The sequence below is a fragment of the Ailuropoda melanoleuca genome, chromosome 5 (assembly GCF_002007445.2).
Source record: "Ailuropoda melanoleuca isolate Jingjing chromosome 5, ASM200744v2, whole genome shotgun sequence".
In the NCBI taxonomy this organism is placed as follows: domain Eukaryota; kingdom Metazoa; phylum Chordata; class Mammalia; order Carnivora; family Ursidae; genus Ailuropoda; species Ailuropoda melanoleuca.
The window spans coordinates 55,808,905-55,834,850 of NC_048222.1; the positions used below are offsets into that span (position 1 = coordinate 55,808,905).

General features: G+C 42.4%; 1 protein-coding gene across 1 annotated transcript in view; it reads right to left on the bottom strand.

The window, feature by feature from the left end:
• The window catches only part of SLC27A2 (solute carrier family 27 member 2), a 45,009-nt gene extending 20,591 nt beyond the window's left edge, over positions 1-24,418 (bottom strand). Inside the window, exons 1-4 of the mRNA XM_002920414.4 lie at positions 23,691-24,418; positions 12,643-12,852; positions 8,735-8,893; positions 5,970-6,094 (exon numbers count right to left, since the gene is read on the bottom strand). Of these exons, the coding sequence (XP_002920460.2) occupies positions 5,970-6,094; positions 8,735-8,893; positions 12,643-12,852; positions 23,691-24,225 (1,029 nt within the window). The 5' untranslated portion in view covers positions 24,226-24,418. The remainder of the gene's footprint in view (positions 1-5,969; positions 6,095-8,734; positions 8,894-12,642; positions 12,853-23,690) is intronic.
• Positions 24,419-25,946: the final 1,528 nt, after the last annotated feature.

The window sequence follows — 25,946 nt, forward strand, 5'->3', positions numbered from 1 at the left end:
CTCACCTTCTGTGGTAAACCTTCCCTGATTCTGCTCTCTTTCCCTCTTTTGTTTTCTGCTTTCTTTCCCTTTCTTTTTTCCTGCTCCTGGCCTGGCCCTGAGAGGTCAAACTGGTCACTCTCCACCCTGTGCTGCTAAATACCCCTCCATTCTATTTTCTGCCAGAATGGAGGCGATGCAAAGACAGACATGTTAGGTTGGGAGAGGACCACAGAGCTTATCTAATTTTGGAGGGAAGGCAGATGACTCCAGGAGGTAACTGTAGGGGAGTGAGTTGAGCCTATTCAGCGGTCTCAGGATTCTGGTCATTCTTATTTCCCCTTCCAACTATCAAGAAGACTTCTACGTGTGGCCCCTGGAACTTTCTCTTGGTTCCCTTTTCTTTCTCCCTCTCCTCCTTCCACCCCAGTCACATGCCTAGCAAGCAGGATAAAGCCTCAGTTAGAGCTGTTCTGTGGCGTCGTCCCTAGCTGGACTAGAGAAACACTCAGCTTTAGCAGTATCTTGTCCCAATGAATATATATATATATATTGTTTCCTAAGTGGCACTGCTGTTGAAGCAGCTACACAAAACGGGAGATGACAACTGCACACAGTGGGACCTGAACCAGACTGGACTTCCATGGTGAACAGGTACCCTGGATGCTGAGGCTCAAATATAGCAATGGAAGACAGGTAAAGTGGATCAAGAACTTTCTACAGAAACAGTATAAAACCACTAGTCAGCAGCTTTGCTATCCAACCCCCACTCAACCTTAGATGAAAGTGCTTGACTAATTTGAATGTCTTCTCTCATTTCTTCCTTCCTGCCTGTGGAGCAGAATTCTCTCTGATTCATTTGATGATACTTACAGAGCACCTCCTACGAGCTACACATTCTTAGGCACTGAAGATAATGATGATAATGGCTACTATTTGTTGAGTATTTACTCAGTGTCAGGGAGTTCGCCAGCCACTGTATTTTGCACAGCCCCCTGTGAAGTAGGTACTGTTGTTTACCTTGCTGGAGGATGGGAAAGTGTGAGAGAGTTTAACTATCCTGTTCACACAGTCATGGGTTGCAGGCCTGCGGACTCCTGAGCCCTGGCTCCTAAGCACTGCATCCTTCCCTTGAGCCATATCTGAATTCCGGTGCTAAGGATGGCTGGCGGCAGTCCTCCCTAGTCTTCTGCCCTATCAACGAAGCTACCAAATAGGATTAAGACAGGGGACAAGCATAGCAGCCTCCACCTCCCTGACGTTGTCCAAGATTCTCCTGAGAAGCAGTGACATGTCTGTAGAGGGGGGTCATTTGGTTTATGTGCTCAGCTGAGGCACGAGTTGTCTGCTTGGGGGTGGGGGTGTTAGCCCCACCAGTGACGGCCTATTCTAGACAGCTCTAAGAGTGAGAAACTTCCCGATTACATCAATCCGAGCCTTCCACCACTAGTTCTAGTTTTTCATCCACTTTTGTTTGAGAAATCTTTTTGATATGATCTTTCTTTAAGCTCCTTTAAATCCATAGAATCTGGGCTTTCTATTGTGACCGATTTTAAAAATTATGGTTAAATACACAACAAAATTTCCTATGTTGCCCATTTTTAAATGTACAATTCGGTGACGCCAACTACATTTACAGTGCTGTGCAACCACCACCACCATCCATCTCCGTGACCCCTTCATCTTGTGAAATTGACACCCTATACCCATTAAACAATAACTCCCTATGCTCCCCTGCTCATAGCCCCCGGCAACCCACCATTCTACTTTCTGTCTTTATGATTTTGACTACTCTACGTAGCTTATATACATGGAATCATATGGTATTTGCCTTTTTGTGATTGACTATTTCACTTAACATAATGTCCTCAAGGTTCATTCATGTTATAACATACTGCAGAATTCCCTTCCTTTTTAAGGCTGAATAATATTCCACTGTGTGTACATACCACATTTTGCTTATCCATTCATCCACTCCTGGAAACTTGGGTTGCTTCCACATTTTAGCTATTATGAATAATGCTTTATGAACATGAATATACAAATATCTCTTTGAGAACTTGCTTTCCATTCTTTAGGGCATGGTATCCGGAAATGGAACTGATAGATCACATAGTGATTTTATTTTTCATGTTTTGAAGAACTGCCATACTGTTTTCCACAGTGGCTGAACCAGTGACATCTCACCCACAGTGCATGCGGGTTCTAATTTCTCCTCATCCTCACCAATGCTTGTTGTTTGCTGTGTGTGTTTTTTTTTAATAGTAGCCATCCTAATGAGTATGAAGCGGTATTTTACTATAGTTTATTTGCATTTCGTAATGATTAGTGATGTTATTTTTTCATGTGCTTATTGGCCACTTGTATATCTTCTTTGGAGAAATGTCTATTCAAGAACTTTGCCTATATTTTAATAAGGTTGTTTTTTTTGATATTGAGTTTTAGGAATTCCCTATACATTCTGAATATGAATATCTTCTAAGATACGTGATTTGCAAATATTTTCTACCATTCTGTATGCTGCCTTTTTACTCTCTTAATAATGTCTTTTGAGGCACAGAATTTTGGAAGTTTTATGAAGCCCACTTTGTCTATTTTTTCTTTTGATGCCTATGCCTTTGGTGTCACATTCAAGAAATCAACGCCAAATCCAATGTCTTAAAGTTTTGTTTTATGTTTTCTTCCAAGAGTTTTATTGTTTTAGGTCTTAAATTTAGTTTTTGTTTTGTTTTGTTTTAAGAGAGAGAGAGCAAGCGAGTGCAGGAGTGGGAGGTAGGGGCAGGGCATAAGGAGAGACAGAATCTCAAGTGGGCTCCATGCTCAGTGCTGAGCCCAACATGGGGCTCCATCTCATGACTGGGAGATCATGACCTGAGCTGAAATCAGGAGTTGGACTCTTAACCGACTGAGCCACCCAGGCACCCCTAGGTCTTTTTTCCATTTTGAGATAATTTTTGTATAAGCATGTTAGATAGGGTCCAACTTCATTCTTTTGCATGTGGATATTTAGTTTTCCCAGGACCGTTTGTTGAAAAGACTGTCCTTTCCCCACTGAACGGTCTTGGTGCCCTTGTCAAAAACCATTTGACAATATATATGAGGTCTTATTTCTGGGCTCTTTATTCTATTCCACTGTTCTAGATGTCTGTCTTTATGTTAGTACCATATTGTTTTGATTACTGTAGCTTTGTAGTAAGTTTTGAAATTAGGAAGTGTAAATCCCCTCGTTTTGTTGTTGTTTTCAAGATTGCTTTGGCTATTTGGTCCCTTGAAACTCCATATGAATTTTAGGACAGGTTTTTTTCTTTTTCTTTCTTTTTTTTTTTTAAAGATTTTATTTATTTATTTGACAGAGATGGAGACAGCCAGCGAGAGAGGGAACACAAGCAGGGGGAGTGGGGAGAGGAAGAAGCAGGCTCATAGCAGAGGAGCCTGATGTGGGGCTCGATCCCATCATGCCGGGATCACGCCCTGAGCCGAAGGCCAGACGCTTAACCGCTGTGCCACCCAGGTGCCCCAGGACAGGTTTTTTTCTGTTTTCACAAAAAGCGTCATTGAGATTTTGATAGGGATTGCATTGAATCTATAGGTCTCTTTGGGTAGCAGCATCATTTTAACAATATTAAATCTTCCAATCTGTGAACATGGGGTGTGTTTTCATTTATTTATGTCTTCTTTAATTTCTTTCATCCATGTTTTCTAGTTTTCACTATACACGTCTGTAACCGCCTTGGTTAAGTTAATTCCTAAGTATTTTATTCTTTTGATGTTATTGTTTTTGTGATTATCTTTTCAGATGGTTCACTGTTAGTGTATAGAAATACAATAAATTATTGTGTGTTGACTCCGTATCCTGCTGCTTTGCTGAATTCAGTTATTAGTACTAATAGTTTTTTTTTTTTGTCTTAAGGATTTCCTATATATAAGCTCATATCATTTTTTAAAAAGTCTTTAACTGAAGGTGCTTTTAGGTAACTTTGACCACTCCTTAAATTCTCGTAAGTATTTTTAAGACAAACCCAAACTCAGGGGTGGGGGAGAAGCAAGAGCTAACAGAAACTCCGTATCTTCTAGATTTGAGATCATCCATGAATTATACAATAAATCATAACATATTTAGAAGATCTAAAACCCCAATCAAATTTTGGTTTTTAGCATCCGAGACAACATAATGAGAAAGGAGAAAGGTGGAAGTGTTTATATGTGTGAGTGTGTGTAAGCCTGAAAGAGCTGCACAAACATGTTTATTTTCCTCAAGTCAACACACCCTTCCCCAGGAGACTTCTAACTGACAAAGGGGGCTTTTAAGGCAGAGGAGAAAAGCCAAACAGAAGGGCCCCATATGGATTTCTGGGTTTTAACAGACATGCAATCTTGAGGGCCAGATGGGATACTAATGTGAAAAAAATTCAATAATGACCTCAATAGAAATTGCTGTGGGAAAGGTCCTAATCCAGCTCACAGCTAATTAGGACTCTCGTGAAGCTGCTGGATATGCTGCCCAAATCAGAATAGTATGTGCGAAGCCTAAACATTCTGGGGAAACATATGACCTCGCTGAAATTAATCATGCATCCCTCAGGGGCCAGAACTTAGAGGTTCCTTCAACCAAGTTTGTTGACGCCTTGAATGTGCCACACACAGATCTCAGTGCTGGAGATCTGGCAGCGAACAAAGCCCCTGGTGCGTGGAACGTTCATGTAACTGGGGGAGAAAGACAATACTCATAGAAACCTGTCCTATGTCAGGAGGGACAGTGCTGTGAAAAGCAGTCACCCAAGAGATGGATGGTAAGGGGTGAGGTGATCCATTTGTTAATTAGTAGGAGGGGTCTCTGACGAGCGGACCTGTGCGCAGAGACTGAATGAAGGGAGGGGAAGAATGGGACAAGAGCATCCTATGCTTCTTCCTATGTCACAGCACATGGTCTATAAATTGAAGATAACAGGTGCTTATAAATAGCAATTTATCAACTTAGGGATCCTCTGAGTTTGTTTTACGATGATTGAAAGGACTAAAGGAAGCAGAATCTGGTGGGTTTACTGCATTATCTAGTCTAGTGCTTCTCAACTGGGGTTGATCTTGCCTACTAGGGCACATCTGGCAAAGTCTGAAGACATTTTGATTATCATAACCTGAGGGGAGGGAGGGGGTACTACTGTCACGTCCCACATAAGGGCCAAAGACGATACTAAACACCCTACAGTCATGGAATAACTCCGTACAGCAAAGAATGAATGGGCCCCAAATGTCAGCAGTGCCGCTGTTGAGAAACCTTGATTTGGTCCCCAGGCAGGCTCCCAGGCCTCTGATAAGACTTGAAGGACTGGGCAGGAGAAGTTCTTTCAAAGAACCCCCTCAAGATATCTGGGTATCTGCAAACAGGGCATATCAAGGCCTCTGGAGTAACCTCGAGGCACCCGCTCTGAGCTTGTTGACAGCCTTAGTCAGATGGTGTCAAAACCACATGGGGATTTATTCAAGCAACATTAAGTAAACGTTTTCTGTATGCCTGTGGTATGAGACAAAGTAAGGATACAAGGTGTGGTTCCCCGCCATCAAAGACTTTATAGCCTGGGGAGGATGGAAGGTGTGAGGACAAATACCTGCAATGTGACAAGGCCACAGTGGGTAGAAATCAAATGATGTTGGAGTGACCTGAATAGTTTAATGTATGCGGTGTCATTTGAACTGGACTTTGACAGTAAGTAGGCTTTAGACAGGTAGAGAGGGAAGGAGAGGATCTGCCAGGTAGAGGGTGAGAAGTGAAAACAGGTAAAAAGGCAATAATAATATTAATAGCAACTGACACCTAGTAAATCCCCTCTATACGACAGGTGCGGTGCCAAGCACTTTACCATGATGCACAATTATAATCTACACTGAAAACTGATGGATAGGTGAGTATCAGCTGAAGCCTAGCATGATCCAAAGTAATGTGAATTCCCATCTTACCCACCTCAAAAAGAATGAAACATGGGGAGTGTTACCTGAGGCGAGTTGCATAAATACCGAAGAAGTTCACCAATATACTGAATGACGGTGACATTGTATTTTCTGCAGTCATCCCAAAACTGGCTGGCTGAAAATTTGTTCCGCAAAACAAGAGTAGCACCTACAGAGAAGGGAATATAAAGTGTTAAAAAAGAAATACTATTAAAAAACTCCCGGTTATATTCGTCATTTTTGAAAGGTAGAAATTTAAATATGAATTATATTCACAAATGAGTTTTGAGTATTGCTTATATTCAAAACAAAAATCAGGGCACCTGGGTGGCTCAGTCAGTTAAGCATCTGCCTTCAGCTCAGGTCATGATCCTGGAGTTCCAGGATCAAGCCCCACATTGGGCTCCCTGCTTGGCGGGGAGCCTGCTTCTCCCTCTGCCCTTTACCCTGCTTGCGCTCTCTCTCATTCATTCGCTCTCTCTCTCTCAAATAAATAAATAAAATCTTTAAAAAAATCCATAAGGCATGGTTTTATCCTATAGAGGCTTTCAATCTAGTGGGGGAGAAGCACGTGCAGATGTGTTTCTAGTAAAAGTCAGTGTGCAATAAATAGGAAGTTCAGATGAATCCCTAAGGGAATGTGAATGAGTGTGTGTATTAATTCTGCTTGGGGATAAGGGCTGAGAAAGGCATATTTTGGAAGAGGTAAGATTTGAATTATGTCTTGAGTAATGAATATGAAGAAAGATGAGAGAATTCTAGGCAGGGGAAACAGTGCGAAACATAAAGACAGGCTGGTCCAGAAGGCGTGGGAAGATAGCCAAGACTCAGTTGGCCTGTGACTGGAGTGGTGAAGAGTGGGTGAGTCATGGGAGAGGAACCTGGAGAAGCAGCTGGGGGTGCCATCGTGGAGAACTTGGAAGTGCCCGGTTGAAGAGTCAGACTTAACGTTGCAGGCAATGGAGAACCAGGGTCTTGAGTAAGCCGGAAAACTGTTCTTTGACGGGTGAGGTAGACATAATGGTTCCCAAAGATATCCCTGTTCTAATCCATAGGACCTGTGACTATGGTACCTTACATGGCAAAAAAACTGTGTAGATGTGATAAGTTCAGGATTTTGAGATGGGAAGATCATCCTGGATTACCTGGGTGGGCCCAATGAAATCATAAATGTCCTTATAACAGGAAGGCAAGCAGGTCAAGGGCAGAAGGAGATGGGATGATGGAAACGAAAGGTTGGAATGATGCATTTTGAAGATGGAAGAAGTGGCCATAAGCCAAAGAATGCAGGCAGCCTCTGGAGGCTGGAAAAAGCAAGGAAATGGATTCTTTCCTAGAGTTTCCAGAAGGGATGCAGCCCTGCTGACACCTCGATTTTAAAACTTCTGACCATCAAAACAGAACAAAAATCTGTGTCATTTTAAAGCCACTAAGTTTGTGGTAATTTGTTACAAGAGCAATAAGAAAAGAATATATGGGTAAAAATAATATATATCAGACCCAACCTCATTATAGGCGTGAAATGTAGTAAAGTGAAATTAAAAAAAAAACGAAGTATTTTTTCATGCTATTAGTTTAGCTTTACTCCTAATTATACAAAAGTCTGATGTTTTAGAAGAGGAAACAATTTTTTTAAATACTATTTTTCCTTCTTTAGAATGTATCTATGGTACTTAAGCGAATGTGAGAGCAATGGAGTTTTCCCTTTGGGAGCCTCACAGTCCCTCTGTCCTTGAAAAGCCCAGCCATATGATCAGGCCCCGTCAGTCATTCCTGGACGATGTGGAGGCTGGTACTGATGCTGGGGTAAGTATTGTATAGCTGATCAATAAGTTGATGAGGGAAAGACACAGAGGCTTGGGCCATCACACATGTATATATATATGTATATGTATATATGTTATTGAATATACATACATGATTAGTTAAAATGAAATGCCACATGGAAGAAAAAATTAAGTTTTTTGGTTTTATTTATTTATTTATTTATTTATTTTTAGCTTAGAGAGTTAGAGATGGCCTTCTGGGAGAGGTGGACATTAGACTAAGCCTTAATGTATACAAGGGGCATAAAGCCTACGGAAAGGAGAAAAGATGGCAACTCTAATTTGAACGGTAAAATTTAGGAAGGAAAGAGAAGAGATGGAAAGCCAGGTATTCTGACCAGAGCTGAGGAGCTGTGGGAGCGGGGAAGGACAAGGTAGGATGGGGACAACTAAGAGAGAAGTTTAAATCAGATGCTGATGGAGATCCACACGCAGATTTCTTTTTTTTTTTTTTTTAAGATTTTATTTATTTATTCGACAGAGATAGAGACAGCCAGCGAGAGAGGGAACACAAGCAGGGGGAGTGGGAGAGGAAGAAGCAGGCTCCTAGCGGAGGAGCCTGATGTGGGGCTCGATCCCATAACGCCGGGATCACGCCCTGAGCTGAAGGCAGACGCTTAACCGCTGTGCCACCCAGGCGCCCCCACACGCAGATTTCTGAAGATGGAAATGGTAGAGGGGAATTACTTATGGGACCTAAGAATCAAGTGTCTTAACCTGGATGAACACCTAAAATATTTTAAAGAAGTTTCCTCCTCGATATCCTGAACAATGGTAGCATTATCTTATCAGATAAGCAGGCATGAGAAAACATAAATTATTCTAGATACTTGCTGGTGATGTGTGAGCCAAAATCCTTGTTACTAACATAGAATTAAATGCTGTTCCTGGCAGATAGGAAGTAGCCAAATTTTGTATTACTTTCCCCTGGAGCACATGAATGTATACTGGACTCCAGTGCCTTTTTGAGAGAAAAAGCTTACCAATCAGGATACATCCGTGGATGCCAACCATCATCGCAGCACTATGGTACAAGGGGAGGGTGGTATAGATGACATCATCTCCCTTAACCCCGCTTGCAGTGACAAAGCCAGTTCCATACCACAGGCGTTGGTGATTGATCATCACGGCTTTCGGGAGACCTTTGCAAAGACACAAGAGAAGGCATGAGTGAGCCAAGATTGGTCATTCAGACACGTGGTCTGGGAGAGAGATCTGGGTTAGGAAGATCCATCATCCAGTGGTTAGAGAATTGCATAGGGGAGGGCCATAATCAGTTACACCAAGAGTCGGCAAATTTTTTCTGTAAAACACCCGAGAGTCAATGTTTTAGGCTTTGCAGGGTCATACAGGTCTCTGTTATAAATGCTCAACTCTGCTATCATACCCGATAGCAGCCAGCCATATAAAGGAATGAATGTGGCTATGTTCTGATTAAGGATTATTTACAAAAACAGGTGGGGGGGGGACTGTATTTGGCCTACAGACCATAGCTTGCTGACCCTGAATTAGATGGTTACTACAGTAGTAATTTGAAGAGAAAGGCATGAATGTCTATTGAATTTTTACTTTGTGCCTGCCACCTTGCAAGGTATTTTCAAAATTTCATTTAATTCTCATAATTAACAGGATCAGTAAAATTATATTCTCTAATCCACAGATGAGAAGGCTGAGATTCAGAGAGATTAAATAGATTTTTCCATTCCTATCACTTTCCTTCATAAACACTTTCATGAATTTCTTAACTCTTCTAGAGTTTCTTTATATAAATACAAGCAAATATGAAGAGTTGCTTATTTGTTCTTGCCCTTTCTTCCACTGGAAAAAAAAGGACACTTTTCTGCACTTTCCTATCTCTGCTTAACATTGTATGGTGGAGAACTGTCCATATTTATACAAAGAAATTTCCCTTATTTATTTATTCGTTCATTTATTCTCTCTCTCTCTCTCTCTCACATCAAGTCCTTTGTATTTGTGTGTTATAGTTTTTTTTAACTATTTTGCTATTTCAGCCTGGTCCACGTGGTAGTTTACACTATGAATGATGCTGTATTTGTAGGATAAATTTGCTGAAGTGAAATTGCAGGGTCAAAAGATACATGTCTTTGTAATTTTGATAGGTACAGCCACATTGCCAGTGATAAGGGCTGTCCCCCGCACTCTTCCTCCAGCAATATCTGAGTGGACCTGCACCTCATAGCCTTGCCTAGGTATGCTCTCAAATGTTGGAATTTTTGCCAATCTGAAAGGTAAAAAATGGCATCTCAGTGTAGTTTTAGTATATTGCAATTTCTTAAGTATAACTTATATAGCACTTTTGTAAGACTCTATTAAAAGGATATATTTGTACTCTTTCCCTTGGAAGGTCAGGGAGTCATGGGGAGGGCATGAAACCATTACTAAGGGGCCAGGGCCAGAAGTTAAGACATGAGTGTGTAACGGAATTAATAAGGAGGAAGGCAATTCTCCGTAGACTCACATCCTTCCATATTTGATGGTAACCTTAGCTAGGTATGGCCTAAGTAACAGCAACTCATTATAAACTACCATAACTGTAAACACAATTCACAATTCATTTTCTCTGACAGTGGGCCAGTGGCATTGTGTTAGTATTAATGCCCCATTCTACACTAATAATAAGAAATAGAAGAAAGCATCAATAATCAATTGTATTTGCCACAGAAGAGAACCATACAGATAGCAAAAGCTCTAAAATATATTTTTAGAAAAGAAATACATGTGCTTTGGAGCTCTGAGTTACTTTCAGAAATTTCCTAATTTAAGATTTTGTATTAATGAAGAAATAAGAATATTTGGTAACTATTACATGATTTTGTGCTAATGACTGTCTGAGGAATAGGGAAAACATTTTGCTTTCCAATTGCTTAAGTGAGGTTTTTTTTTTTTTTTTTTTTTACTTTTTTAAAAAGGTTTATTTATTTGAGAGAGAGAGAGCGCAAGCACGAACAGGAGAGGCAGAGGGAGAGGGAGAATCTCAAGCAGACTCTGTGCTGAGTGTGGAGTTCACGGTGGGGCTCGATCCGAGGACCCTGAGATCATGACCTGAGCTGAAACCAAGAGTCAGACGCTTAACTGACTGAGCCACCCAGGAGCCCCAAGTTCTTTTAATTAACTTTTACAAGAGTAATTTAGCAAATATTTTATTCAGAGAGGAGAAAAGTAAAATAAACATCAACCCAATTATCTTCCAATTAAATATAAATTCTGAATTGTGGGATTAAATTAAGGAGTGTTCAGTCTCTTTTTCTCCCTAAAGTGGGTTTTATGTTTGACTGTCAAAACCTACATTGTGAAGTTCTGTACATGTGTAGCATTAAAACTAGAACTCCCTGTAACTAACCAAGGGCTGATTTTTTCTCAATAATTTCCCAAAGTTTACAACTTAATTTTACTATTCTATTAAGAAATGAGGATAAAGGTCCCATATATTAAGGTAGTGTCTGTATGTAGGGGAAGCATTTGGTTAACTATGTAATTCTACCATTTTGTTGGCATGGCAATATGTAAGTTCTGACAGATAGAGGATAGACATTGTGCTTTGGGTGCTGGCTTTAATACGCCATTCCAAGTCTCCCTTCCTCATTTACTTAATGAAAATACTTAATGAAAGTAATTGTATGAAAGGAAGTCAGCATTGAGATTAAACTCAGGTCCAGGAACTGGGAGAGCAGATGAGTGCTGTCGGTCTGTTGGGGTAAAGGAGGGAGTGTCTACAGGCTGGTGTTGAGATAAAAGGCTCAAAGGAACCTTTACCCTTACCTATAATGTTTGATTGTTTTACAAGGAAATGCATGCATTACCTGCTTAAATTAAACTAAAATTTTAATTAAAAAAGAGAAAAGATTCACATGTTCAATTTTCTAATATTAATAATAATGACCAGCATGCTGGTGCTGGCTTCCTGTCCTCCTTTTAAATATATTCCTAAGGCCTCGCCTCATATTTTTACATTTTGATAATGTTTTCCCTGGCCTAGAGTAGGCAGACACCACTCATCTGTTAAATGGAAGAACTGGGTGGTATTGTGGCAGAGAGGTCAGATGGATGAGTTGTGGAATCAGTCTACCAAGGTGAAACCTGACAAGTTACCTTGAGAAGTTCTTGACCTCTCTAAACATCAGTTTCTGGATCTATAAAATGGGATAAGAATGGTACTCATCCTAAGGATGGTGGGAGAAATGTATGAACACAGACCATAAAGCTTATAGGAGAGTGCCTGGTACATTCTATCTTTAATATTGCCTGTTCCATATAGCTGTTCCAATAACACTGTTAATTGGCAGTGTTTTTGTTAAGTGGCTCATAAAATTCTGAGGCTGCAGCTTATAGTTGGAGGTATCCTAGATTTGGTGAAATACAGTATTTCAAGCCCTGGGCAAGAGCCATCCTACACCTACGGCACCAAACAGCTCCTAGTCAGTGTTGTCTGGGAAGATAGTGGTCAAAACATTTATGTGACTATAACTCCATTATTGTCCTACCATCTTTGGTGTCCCATTTATAATTGGTTATACATTATGTATGGACTTGGGATATAAGATAATCAAAATCCAACAATCATTTAAAACATTCCAAAAACCTATTCTGTGCCAAATTTCATCCATTATCATAACTATTTTCATATTTCTTAGTTAACTTCTTTCTCTGTTCTACATACCAACTAGGGGGAAATATGTGTAGCTTGGAGAAACCCAGATGGGATCATGTGCTATGAAATAAGACCATTTCCCACAGGCAAAGAGCTAAATCCTCTAAAGTATTAGTTATCTGATAAGTTTTGCCAAAGGAAACGAACATTTGAAAACCTAAACCAACATTTAACTCCTTCAGGAGAAGTCCATTTCTTTGAGAATCCTTTCTTTATTTTTACCTGTGGTTCCAGAAGTATAAATGTATAAGGCAGGAGTGGAAAAAGTGACTTCAGACCTCCACGACTCTGGAATAGCTTCCGAGGACACTTCATCTACTTTGTCCAGTAAAGAGTCGACTCCATCTGTGTTAGAAGTTCTGCTCACATAATAGATGGACATGTTATCTTTTTTCAGGCTTGGCAGCAGTTCTTCAATAGCGTCTTGTAGCTCTTAATAAGGAAAGAAAATCCAAGTGAATTAAATTAGTCCACTAAAGTTGTATTAGTACAATAGGCTTTATGTTAATTTTGTTTTCAGCATATTTTTTGCTGAAATGCATAGACGCGACACGTGGTGCTTACAGTTACACAATTTTACACAAGGAATTTGCCAGATTTGAAAATTTCACAAGATTCCAAGATTTGAGGGAAGGCTGGGTATTAATGGTTTCCTACCAGCAGACGGTTGGTTGAAAATTTCCAAACAAACAAATTGACACGTGGTTAAAAACCAAGATATATAAGTGCATAACTTATATGCATGTCTGGTATACTTCTCAAAATACTCCAGAAATGAATTTGGTTATTCCCAATATATGTGCCCCAGTGATGAAAAAGAACAAAAGAACATTGTAAGGTGGGAGACAAGAAACAAAAGCAGGGCAGCCAATCTAACTAACAATGATGATAGAAGCCAACTTTATATACACACATACATATGTATTTTTTAACACATCAGGAATAAAGAGTTCCCTTAGGAAAGTTCAGCTCATCTGAGAAAGAAGCTCCAAACTTCATAAGCACATTTTCTGTTCTGAGAAAAAAACAGGATCACTTACCATGTTTTTCAAACTGTAGGTTATAATATAGTGGATTGTGAAAATCATTTGAAATGACCGACATTTTAAAAAATTAAAATAGAATGGAACGCAAGTTTTCAGAGTAATATCATATATAGTAAGAGGTAAGTATTATTTTTTTTAAAAAGTTTGTGTCAGTTATGTGGGTGTGTGGGTACTGAGTCACAAACAAATGTATTTTCTACTGTAGGCCAACATAAAAAAATTTAAAAGGCACTGGTTTAATACGTAAACCGCATTTCATGTTTGCTGCTTGATTTCTGTGCCCTTGAATCATAAGATGAGATGGCCTTTAAGCTTACTTGTCTCGAACGTGTGATAACTGAACTGAATATATTTATTCTTAATAGGAAGGTGACCCAATACCCCAGGGAATTACCTTGGGGAGGCTATCCCTAATTCATCTTATAAGCTTTGTTTTTCAGATGTTTGCATATGATGTCTCCATCAAAACAAGAAATATCATCTGTATTTTAAAAAATTTTAAAACATTTAACAAGAAGTCTCATGCACCTGGTAAACATAAATCAAATAGTACAAAAGAGTTTATAATGAAAATCAACAGTTCCATTCCCCTTCCCCTTCCCCTTTCACAACTAAATCTGCCACCTAGAGGCCATCACTTCCAAGTTTTAAAAATCTGTTTCTTCTAACAATCACCTCTCTTATCACCAAATAATGTGCTTTTCCTGCTACCTCTCAACCTACCAATTTAGATCCCCACCCTTGTTCTTTCCCTGTCCACTCCCAACAGTCACTATCCCCACTTTATGTTGTCTAGGTTAATAGTATTTACATCTTTTCTGAGACTGTAATTCCATCTTCCCAGCTTTGTTTATGGGTTGGCTCTAGAACTGAGCACCAATGACCAGCACCAACAAGGTTATGACCATGTAAATATTATTCACTGCAGAGTAACACACTATAATCGTATTTCCTTTTGTGAAGAGTTTTCTCTTTGAGTTTCTATTGGCTGTCATCCTTTAAGATTCTATTTGCTTCAATTGTTTCCCACCTTCACCAGATTAGATTGCTCTCTAGTCCTTTAACACTTCAAAATATTAACCCCAAAATATTCCTGATATAAAAACTGGAATGGTAACACCGCATCCCTTGCCACTGCCCTGGTTCAGGTCCTCATTATTTCCTACCTTGATCTTCCCAGTAGCCTCCAGACCAATCTCCTTGCCTCTAACCTCTCCCTGCTTCCAACTTGGCAGCTACATTATGGTTTCTTGTTACTGCCCTGCTTAAAATCTTTCAATGGCTGTTAATCTCTTGCGATAGAGTCTACTCTCCTTAAGCAGCATGCGAAGTCCTGAGCTCATTCGCAGTTTAACCCCTGGGGACTTTTCTGCTGTCATCTCCTAGTACCATCTCTTATCCCTTTTCTTCTAACCACACTGATCTATGTGAACTGACTGTGCCCATACTCTCATATCTCATGACCTTTGTCCAGATGGTTTCATTTGCTTTGAGTGCCGTCCTCCACTCTGATGACCTGGAAAACTCCAGCTCATCCTTCAAGACTCAGCCTTGGCGACACAGAGCTCTGTTTCCTTCCCTTTCCTGCAAAGTTGGGTGCTCCCACAGGGGCCTGCATATACTTCTGTCAGAGTATTAGCACACAGTGTAACTTGCTTGTTCTTTTTCTCCTCTATTAGTGAAAATGTTGAGATTAAGGATTAATAATTAAGAAATCTCCTCCCTCTCTCCCTCCCCTGAAGCTATATACTCAAATACTGTGTTGTAAGTTACCTGGGTTAGTCTTTCCTCTCTGCCTCCTTCTTTCCCAACACTTACCCAACATCTATTTAAAGAGTGCTCCCTAGGTGCCAGGCATGGTTCTAAGCACTGGATATAACGGTAACCAAAACAGATACTGTCCTCGTTTCTGTAGAGTCTAATGGGGGAGGAAACAAAGCAATCATCCATTAAAGTAAGGTGTCCTAGGTGTGACAACAGGAGATATGGTGTTTTGGGAAGGACACAAAGACAACCCAGAGGCTGTATCATCTAAGTGGAGACCTGAAAGATGAACAGGAGTTGGCAAGTTGAAGACCAACTGAGATGGACTGAGCCTGCTTTTAGCAGAGGGAAAAGCTTATGCAAAGGCCCAGAGGCAAACAGCATGGTGTCAAAGTAACTAAAAGAGGCTAATGTTGACTAGGGGAAAGAAGGCTGGGGGAAGAGGCTATAATGTAGGGAGGGACCAAGTCCCTGGTGTAAGTCAGGACAAATGGATTGTAGGCAAGGCCATGATACATTTTTCAGCATGAAATTTACATTCCATTTTTAAAAAAAGATAAAAGAAAACGTAGTTAAGCAGGTGTCATGCTAGATCACAGCTCAAGCAATTTGGCATCATGTGTCTTCTAGTGCGTTCATGTTCCTACCCAGCTCTCTGTAGGCATTTAGTTTGTGATACCTTTTGTAGAAGTCATTTCATCTGAAGGGAAGGCCACTGACCCTGCCCAACACAATTTCCCTACACGTCCTCTGGGCTGCTGGTGTAGAATTTGCATTTGGGCATTGACTTAAAGTTCCAGTGACTCACCAACCATATTAGGATATACCTCATATGTCCAATGGTACCAGCCTTTCTTCCTTTAAACTAGAGATGTTGGTATAAAAACTGAAATTTGAAAGGAAATTCTGGATTTCTATTAACTACCTATTTGATATTTAGTGTCTTTCCTTAAGCCCTTTTTAAATATAACTGGACCCTCATGTTTTCTCCTTCACAAATTTTGTGTAGTCTATGTGTTAATTCTTACTGTAAAGTCTGCTTACTTAAAAGTGGCAATCAACCAGGACACATAAGCTTTACTTGGCACAGGCTGAGCTCCTGGGAACTCCCTGTTGTGAGATTTACATGCAGGAGTGTACTTGGTAATGACATCTGTCCGGTTGCAAGGGAAGCAGACTAGATAGAGGGCAAGATTGAACAGTGATGCAGCCACACAGTGACGTCACTCAAATGACTCTCTGATCCTATTGGGACTCTGGGCCCAGGATGGCCCTTCAGGATTGTCTCAAACCAAGGGAAGTGGGCTGAACCTTCATCCCTGCCCATGAACCAGTCATTGGATGCAGGCTGGGGGTGGTAGCCCTTGACCTTGGGCAAGGTGGCTCTCCTTAAGCAAGGGCGAGTCCTGGAGAGGGTCTTGGCTGAGAGCTTCAACTGCCAGTGCTCCCAGCAGCTGAGGAATGAGCACCTTAGTCCTGAAGGGAGGACTTGGGTAGTCCATCACAGCATCCACTACACCTTGCATCCTTACTGAAAACAAAGCCTTAATGTTTCCATTTGTATAGTAGCTTTACATACATCACATCACATAATTTTCACTAGAACCCTGTGATACTGAAACAGTCATCCTGTTTCTACAAACTAAGACAGAAGCTCAGTGAGCCTAAGTATGGAAGGATACATACAAAATAAACAGAAATTTATTAGGCTTATGGGATTCCTGCTGCATCCTTATACTAGCCATTCAGGTTCAAGATTTGAAAGAGTGCCTTACTTTTTAGAAGATGCTGTCTACTTGACCTTCTTCTCTGTTCTTGTTAAACAAAGCATTTGGATCTACCTTCGAAGGGTAATATTGACAATCTCTTATTCATCTTCTTTGAAAAGCGTAACCTTGAGCTTTATTGAACCTTGGGTGTGGAAAACAGCATTCACAGGAAGTGGTCTGAATGGTGTACAGTAAATCTGTTGGTTCCTCATTAGTCTAGGTTTAAGCTGTGGATTGAAATAGAACCTCAGAGAAAGCATTGCATACTTGAGTGAGGGACTATTGAGTGATTACATTTTCCCTCCCTTCCTTAAAATCTATCTTGTTTAAAAAAAAAAAAAGAAATCAAGGTAGCATTTGAAGTTTCCCTTCCTTCCTCCTTTCCTTCTTCCCACCCTCCCTCCGTCCTTTCGTTCTTTCCTTCCTTCCTTTCTTTTTTTGAACAAGGGAAGAAGAGAAATTTATGAACACATGGGCCCATTCCTAGAAAGCAGGGAGACAGTGCAGGTGGTGAGCTGAACCAATCTTCATCACCAAGGTGGCAAGATGCTTCTGGCTAACCCTGCAGCTTTCTGATAGGAAAGGCATTCAATCGAGCAGCTTATTCTGCTACTTGATTGTATCATTGAATGGGTATCCGACTAAGTTAAATAAAACACCCCAGAAGTGTTTATCAATAAAGCAGGATCTGAAAAGGAGGCAGTGAAAGGAAATGTGTTTTGATCAAAATCTCAGGATGATTGTGAAATGGTTGGTAGGTGGACAAGTCAGGATTGAGGGCTTATCTTTTCTTCACTCAAAAAGGCAACTGAAACACAAACTGGTTCTGAACAGTCTTTGGAGACAGTCTGAAAGCAGTTTTGCAAATGCTATTTGTAACTGTGATTTTGCATTTTTAACACTGGCAGTTTGGAATTATAGCATTTAATACCTTACTGTCTGGTCTGTTCATCTACACGATACGTGTTAGAACACTCTGCAGATAGAGGCATGCATTCATCCCTGCCCTTCCCAAACAGAACAAATCACCCTGAGGTCAGAAAGATGTTTAATCAAGGTTAAATCCCACCTGGAATAAGTCAATCTTTAACAGGGAAATACATACTCATCTTACCTTTATGCACTTATATAGCTTCTTAATATTATTTTTCGTTTCTCTTAAAGTTCTTATGGGAACCCTTGCTTTCTAAAAAGCCCTGGAATCAAGGGTTATTCTTTGTCATGAGTTTACTTGGTCCTATCAGGACTTTCATAATTGTTATCATTTGGTATCCATAAGCAACCCTGTCACCTATCTACCAACTATCAACTTCCCTATTTTCCGTCAGAGGCTGTGGGAAGGTCTTTTTCAAATACTGGCCACTTAAACTCAACGCGCAGAATAATCTGAACCCTATCCTTCTTCGGTTTCAACAACATTAACACCTGATTTAAAGTGGCTTTTGTTTTCACCCCTTCATTCCCTCCTTGTTTCTAAAGAAAAAGAACTGTTAGTGTCCCCAAATACACTAGCAAAGTGCTAATTTATTTTGAATGGAGATGTACAACCCCTCTTGCGACCTCTAGTTAAAAGCAGGGTAAGAAGAAAAATTTTAGAGATCCTCTTTAAGCTAGTTCTCTGTTTAGACCACAGGTTTTTTGGGATCCTAGACTTTGAGTACATAACTCATTTGATGCCTAGGTTTTTGTTCTCCACCATCCTATGCACAGTCCTGAAGGGGGCTACTATGGTCCCAGCCCATCCTATGCTCATGACCAGCTTCCTCTCTGGCAATGAGACCTCAGGAGAGCGCTCTGCCAGAGGTAAACAAGTCTGGTTGGGTGAAGCTGGGCTTGGGGGAGATTGGATCTAAATTATTTTCTCAAACCAGGATATATTTAACTTTTTTACACCATTTTTCATGTCCTCATGCCTGACCCAATGGTTCTCATGCTTCAGAGAAGAAAGCCTGTCAGGACCAACCAGAATAATGGAATTCATTAATCTGACAAACATTTGTTGAGTCACTACTATGTGCTAGGTATTACTAGGGCCTTCCTCAAAGATACATGAGAGAATTCTAGCCTTTGAGACAAAGTGCACTGAGATAACTCATCTAAGTTATTCCTTGTGCAGCCCTGCAGAGAAAGGAGAGGAGTGAAGATAAGAGTATCTGTATACCTCGATCCTTGACTAAAGTTGGCATTGAAAAATCATCTCCCTCCACGGAAGTGAGGCCACTGCTGTTGGCCATTCTTTGAATTCTCTGAGTCCTTATTTTCTCTACAGTAGAGTCCCTTCAGTAAATAGCTTTAAAAAATTACCATTATTTAAGTCCAGCCTGCTGTTGTCCTCACATAGTAAAACTCTAATGATGCATCTGTGTTATGAACCTGATGAAACTGCCCCTGGGCTCCTCTTGCCTGGAATGCCCTCTCCCCGACTGCACTTGCCAAGCTCAGTTGTTAATGCCCCCAGAAGCATTCACTCTCTGCTAACCACCGCCCCCCCCCAGCACTTTGTAGCTCTCTCAGCAGACTTATCATACTTTTTACATCTTCCTGGATGTCACAGTCATTTGTGTATATGGCTTAGTTCTTTTACTGGATTGTAAGATCCTTGAGCTCATTCATCTTCTTTTCTCCCTGTCCTATCAAGGCAACTAGCTTGTACCTTGTGAGGATGACCTAAATGTTTCTTGATGTCAAATTAAGTTGTTGGTCCATCTGCTTTTCTCAACCTGACCTCAAGTTTGTATGACAAGAGTTCTCCTTGGCCCTGACACGAGTTTTATAACGAAATGCTCCACCATTGCAACGATGTAATACTTTTGAAAGTTACTGAAAGCATTTTCCTTCATCCCATTGTTTAAAGGAGGTCCGATTTTATTTTTTGCAAACTTGCAAAACCAGGTCAAAAGTAATCTGGAAAATTTTATAATTTCTCTGGATCTCAGTCTTTCAATAGATAGTATCTTTAACTGTTATTAAAGCCTGTGAAAGAGTAGTACCTATGGGAGCTTGCATGGTTATGTTGAGCTATGCAGTGTAGACCTGGCCAGTGAGCTGATGGAGACCCAGGATTAGCCTGCCAGTAGAAGAGCTAGTTTAGCGATGATCTGAATGCTGGCATAAATGGCAACAAAGCAAACTTACTATTTTGTTTTCCTATCTTACTGCATGTTTTCTATCAAACTTACTGCATGTTTTCCTATCTTACCCATATTCTATGTTTGGGAAGTTGCTTGAAAAACTACCAGCCCAAAATGCTGGTTTCTATCAGACAAAATCAATATGGGATCAAATAGCTGAAGACAACTTTTCCATGTAATTACTTACATCATACCCTTCTATGGAGAAAGACCCTGAAATGTACTATAGAGAGAGCACCATATTCTTTAAATTAATTGGGTCCTGAAAATTCCTGACAGGGTGAAGCCCTGTGAAGCTTTACAAAGATTCACCAAAATTCATGGCAACTGGATCAATCCTCATGATAAATGCCACTGTGCTGGTCTTTTGCAAAGACTCCAGAATCTGACAGCTAGTCGGAATTCAAGGACTCTTACTAGTCCACAAGCCTTAAGGCTGAAGTTCAAAGTACAGAATCAAGCCCTGTTGAATTGTAGCCACTCCCATATTTCTAAGTCATCACACTTTTATGTACTATGTTCAGGTGGCTTAGTGGAGTAAATGCATTGGAAGTGAAAAAACAAAACAAAACAAAACATGTGGGTTCTGTCCCCAGCTCTCTGTTGCTGACCAGCCATGTGACTCTGGGCAATTTATATCACCCTTCAGGGCCTTTGTTTGTTCAATCATATACAACAAGCAGAAACCAGACTTTCTCAAAGCCTCGTCCTCAGACCATTTGCTTTAAAATCATCTGGGGGGTGGGATGGGACTTGCTATAAAAATTCACATTACTGGGTCCTGCCACAGTGCTACTGATTCAGTGCTTTTGGGGGATGGGGCTTAGGAATCTGTTTTTTAAAAGAAGCTTTCCGGGTGATTCTTATGCACATTAAAGTTTCTTTCTTTTTTTTTTTTTTTTTAAAGATTTTATTTATTTATTCGACAGAGATAGAGACAGCCAGTGAGAGAGGGAACACAAGCAGGGGGAGTGGGAGAGGAAGAAGCAGGCTCCCAGTGGAAGAGCCTGACGTGGGGCTCGATCCCATAACACTGGGATCACGCCCTGAGCCAAAGGCAGATGCTTAACCGCTGTGCCACCCAGGCACCCCTAAAGTTTCTTTTCTAAACGTTTTTATTGAAGGATAACACTCATTAAAGTTAGAGATTATAGGATTAGAATTTCTCTCAGGTTCCTTCCAACTTCAAAGAATTCTAGGGGCGCCTGGGTGTCTCAGGTGATTGGGCATCTTGACTCTTGGTTTTTTGTTTTTTTAAGATTTTATTTATTTATTCGACAGAGATAGAGACAGCCAGCGAGAGAGGGAACACAAGCAGGGGGAGTGGGAGAGGAAGAAGCAGGCTCACAGTAGAGGAGCCTGATGTGGGACTCGATCCCATAACGCTGGGATCATGCCCTGAGCCGAAGGCAGACGCTTAACCGCTGTGCCACCCAGGCGCCCCTGACTCTTGGTTTTGACTCAGGCCCTGATCTCAGGGTCCTGAGATCAAGCCCCACTTTGGGCTCTGTGTTCAGCGGGGAGTCTGCTTGAAGATTCTCTCCCTCTGCCCCTCCCCCCACTTCCTCCCTCTCCCTGTCCCTCTCTCTCTCTCTCTCTCAAATAAATAAATCTTAAAGAAAATAATTCTAAGAAGCAGTCCATTCAACACATTTACACATAAGCACCTTTGCTAAGCAGTCAGCTTTGGACTCCATGTTATCTCCTTTGCAGGTCAGAGCGTAATTCTGTGTGGCATACAATGGTTCCTTAGTGATTTGGAAAAATGGATGTTTTCCAAATGTGTGGCCTCTCTCAAAGGTCAGTTTACTGCCAGGATGCTGTTAGGTCCACTGGAAAGTCTGGTTCAAATTGGATGTGAGTGTCCAAATTTCATATACTCTCCACAAACACAGACCTAAACATAATGCTTAATGATAAACATAATGCTTAATGACAGGGGACTGTTGCCTGAGTGGGGAAGGAGATACCTGGTTGTGCTTCTGACTTGATTACAGAACCAATTTCTGCTGTCCCTGACCTCCCTCACAGGGAGCCTGATATACTATGCAGGTGAACAGTATTTAAACACCCTCCTCGAGTGGTAAATAGATCCCTGTGATAATAACTTCCTTTGGAACCAAAAGATCAAGTAATAGGTTTAAGTCTTCCAGTTGCTAAGAGGTTAAGTTGTCTCTTTTCTCAGGCAACTAGAAATTGTTGGGAATTTTCTTGAAGGGACTATCCCTTTTACATAACTTGGCAGTCTTTAAGTTGACCCCCTGTTTTTAAACATTTATACAAAGCCTTCATTTTTTGGATTATTTTATGCCACATGAAGCAGGTGGGTAAGTTTCTTGGTTTCCCACAAGCGAACAGACTTCTTTCTGTGACACTAGGCAAGATGCTTAGCTTGTCTCAGTTTCCTTAGTTGTAAAGTGTAGGGGGAGAGCAGAGGATGCTTAATCCATTCCAGCGCTAGCAGTATATCAGTGTAGAAGGCAGCATGATGTGGGGGGATTCATGGGCTTTGACGTCAAGCTGGATGGACCTGGGCTGGAATTTTAAGCTTCCATTTTCTCAACTGTCTAACAGGGGGTAATGACATGTTATCTCTCAGGGTAATAATAGCACTCAGCATAGGGATTGGCACAGAAAAGCATTTCAGAAAGGCGAGGCTTCCTGGCTTCCTATTTCTTCCTGTCTTTCAGCTCACATCTGGATGGGCCTCCCCTTACTGACAGAGTGAGAAGCAACTCCTAGTCCGTAGTCCCCCTCTAGGAAAGAAATCCCACATTCCTGTGCGTAACAGGTTCTGGGTTTCTTCCTGGGCACTGCACCACTGGAGCATGAGGTTACTGTTTCAGGTCTTGTTAAGGTGTGGCAAGAGGCAGTTGCAGAACTGAAGGTCAGTTTGGCTACCAATGTAATGGAGGCTGACAAGGGCATGGCAGCAGGTCCCTAAAATCTTCTTGGGGAGCAGATGGGGTTACCTTCTCTCTGCCAGTGAGAATCTAGAAACGCTTACAGCATTTGAGAGCTGGAAGAAGCCATCAAGACCCTCTGTTAGAGGAGGAAACCAAGGGACAGGGAGGGAAAGTGACTTTCTCATGATCACATAGCCAATCATCAAACAGCAGACATGAGAACATTCTGGATCCTCTGGAGTTCACACTCAAGACTCTGCATCTTAACACAAATATTGTGAATATCGGTTAAGAGCTCGGACTCTGGAGGTAGACCGTTCTGGTTAACCCCTCTCCTCCCAGCTCTGTGACCTGGGGCACGAAGCGTCACCTCTCTGGTCTCAGTGGTCTCATCTACAAAGCCGGCTAGTAAACCTTATCTGTTGTTAGGATTAAAGGCGACACTAGTGCTTAACACAGTGCCTGGCACCGCTTCCACAACAGGTTGTTCTAATGGTCATTAGCGTTTTGAGGAAGGGTTGCCATCCCCTTCCTCTACACTTCCAGTTCGGATCTGAACTTCGCTTTCCAACCCTCTACTCTACACCAAGCAGTGGCGAGTCTGTCACGGTGCGGAGGAGCCCACTGCCAGGGCCGGCGCTCTCCGGGGCTCACCTGGCGAGGCCAATAGCACCTTCGCGCCGCAGCACTGGAAGCAGTGCAACAGGGACTTCGCGCGGATGTTGCAGTTGAGGCACGCCATGGCACAGCCCAGTTTGACCAGCCCCAGCCACAGCCACACGTAGGCTGGTTCGTTGCCCATGAAGATCGCCACGCAGTCTCCCTGGCGCAGGCCCAAGCGGTCCCGCAGCGCCCGCGCCACTTGGTTGCTGCGCCGGTCCACCTGCGCGTAGGTGAGCGTCTCGTCGCGGAAAAGCAGGAAGGGCTTGTGCGGGATCTGGCGCGCTTTCTCCAGAAAGGCGTGCAGGATGGTGCGCACCGGCCGCCTCTGCCTGTAACTGCGAATCCGCCGGGCCACGCCGGCCAGCCGCAGGAAGTAATGCACGTCCTGGAACAGGTAGGGGCAGCAGAGGTTCACCAGCAGCGGCAGGAGCAGCAGCCCCGCGAGGGCCGTGTAGATGGCGGGCAGCATGACGGTGGCGGGGCCCTCTGTCCCCGCGAGGACAGCGGGTGCGCTCCGGGCGTGCATCGCGGCGGCGGGCAGGGCTCCGGGCGGACGGCAGGCGGGCGGCGCGGGGGCGCGCGGCGAGGCTGGGGCGACCGCGGGGCGCTTGGGCTGTCGGCACCAGTGCGGGCTCTCGGGCGCGTGGAGCGGTGTGTGGACTGCCGGGGTGCCGGGCGGGAACGGCCGGCTGAGCCCGCCCCCTTGTGGATGGGCAGCCACCTGGGCGCCCGGCCCTTCTAGAGGTGCTTCTTGGCAGGGAAAGCGGCTTGGCTGCTCGCTGGGGTCTCGGCCGCCGCTCGGCGTGAGGCAGGGGGTCTGTCTTGCGACGGAAGCACTTTACACCTCGCAGCCCGTTTCCCGGTCAGAATGGTGATCACAAGACGCACTTAGCGGGCGTTGAGAAGATGAGAGGAGATAATGTAGGCGTAGGGTTATGGATGGCTACCACCAGCAGAGTGCCTTACCGAAGTGACTTAGTATCAGTAAAGCGCCTTATAAATGTGAGAGAGTCTGGTTATTAATTAGTAATGGGTACCAGGTGCCACTGCCACATCGGATTCCCACCTGTCCCGTCCTGGTCCCAAAGGCTTCCACCTCGTCTCTCTTTGTTTTTCAGATTTGCACCCCCCTTTCCCCCAAGTCCAACTGCCGGGCGTTCTCCTCTGGCGAGGATTTCAAGGTTGAACAGAAGCACCAGCGGTAGGCACTTCCATCTCATCCCAGTCCCCGGCCTGTGGGTAAGGACAGGACACTGGTAGGAGTCGGCCCCAGCCGGCCCAGCCGCTCCAGATTGGGCAAGCTCTCGCGATATTAGACTTTCGTTTGCTTCTTTGACTTTTAATATTTTGTTCTAAGTGATTTTTCTCTCTTGTATGTTGAAGATTTTCCACTAGTGTTAGCCTGATTCAACAGACATTTACTAAAGGGTTCTATCGGAGAACATTACAACACAGAGGACATTAAGTAAACATTCGAATTTCTCAAAAAGGCATTTTGGGTTTTTTTTTTAGTGTGATCCTCTCTTTTAATTTCACTTAGTGCTGCTTCTATAAAGTGAATACTTGCTGCTTGCTACTGAAGAAGGTCAGGATCTAAATAAAGCAGTGTTTTCTTCCCCTCCTGTCTTCCTGTGTTCATCATCTTATTCTTATGGGACAGCCACAGGGAAATGAATGCCTGCTCCCTCCCGCCACTCTGCAAGGGGCTTCCTTGTGATGTATTTTTTTGGAGCCTCATATCATCTAAAGCGCGCACTTTCGTGCTCATATACAGATAGGAAAGGGACACTTAGGTAAATTAAGAGAGCTAGTAAGTGACTCATGAATTTTGAAACAGGTAGCTGTTTGATCCCCTGGAGGCCCTCTCTTAGCAACCACCTTTCCCTGCGCTCTTATTCTCTAGGTTTCTATCCATGTTCTTTTCAGCAGTCTTCTTTTCTTTCCTTTTTCCACAATCTCCCCCCCTCCCCTGCTCCATTTCTTTCTTTCTTTCTTTCTTTCTTTCTTTCTTTCTTTCTTTCTTTCTTTGTTTGTTTTTTTTAGCCCCCTCTTTTTATTCATGGGACCTGCTCAAGCAACCCTTCCTTGTTTTTTCCTGAATTTTTCATGGCAGATCCCACTACCCTTGAGTGACTGGTTGCATCATTTCTCCGGGAATGGGTTGGGGGACTTGGTTATCCCTGAGGAAACGGCTGTAGTGTTAATCAAAGGAGGGGTCATGACAGAAACCATTCTTGTGGGCACCTT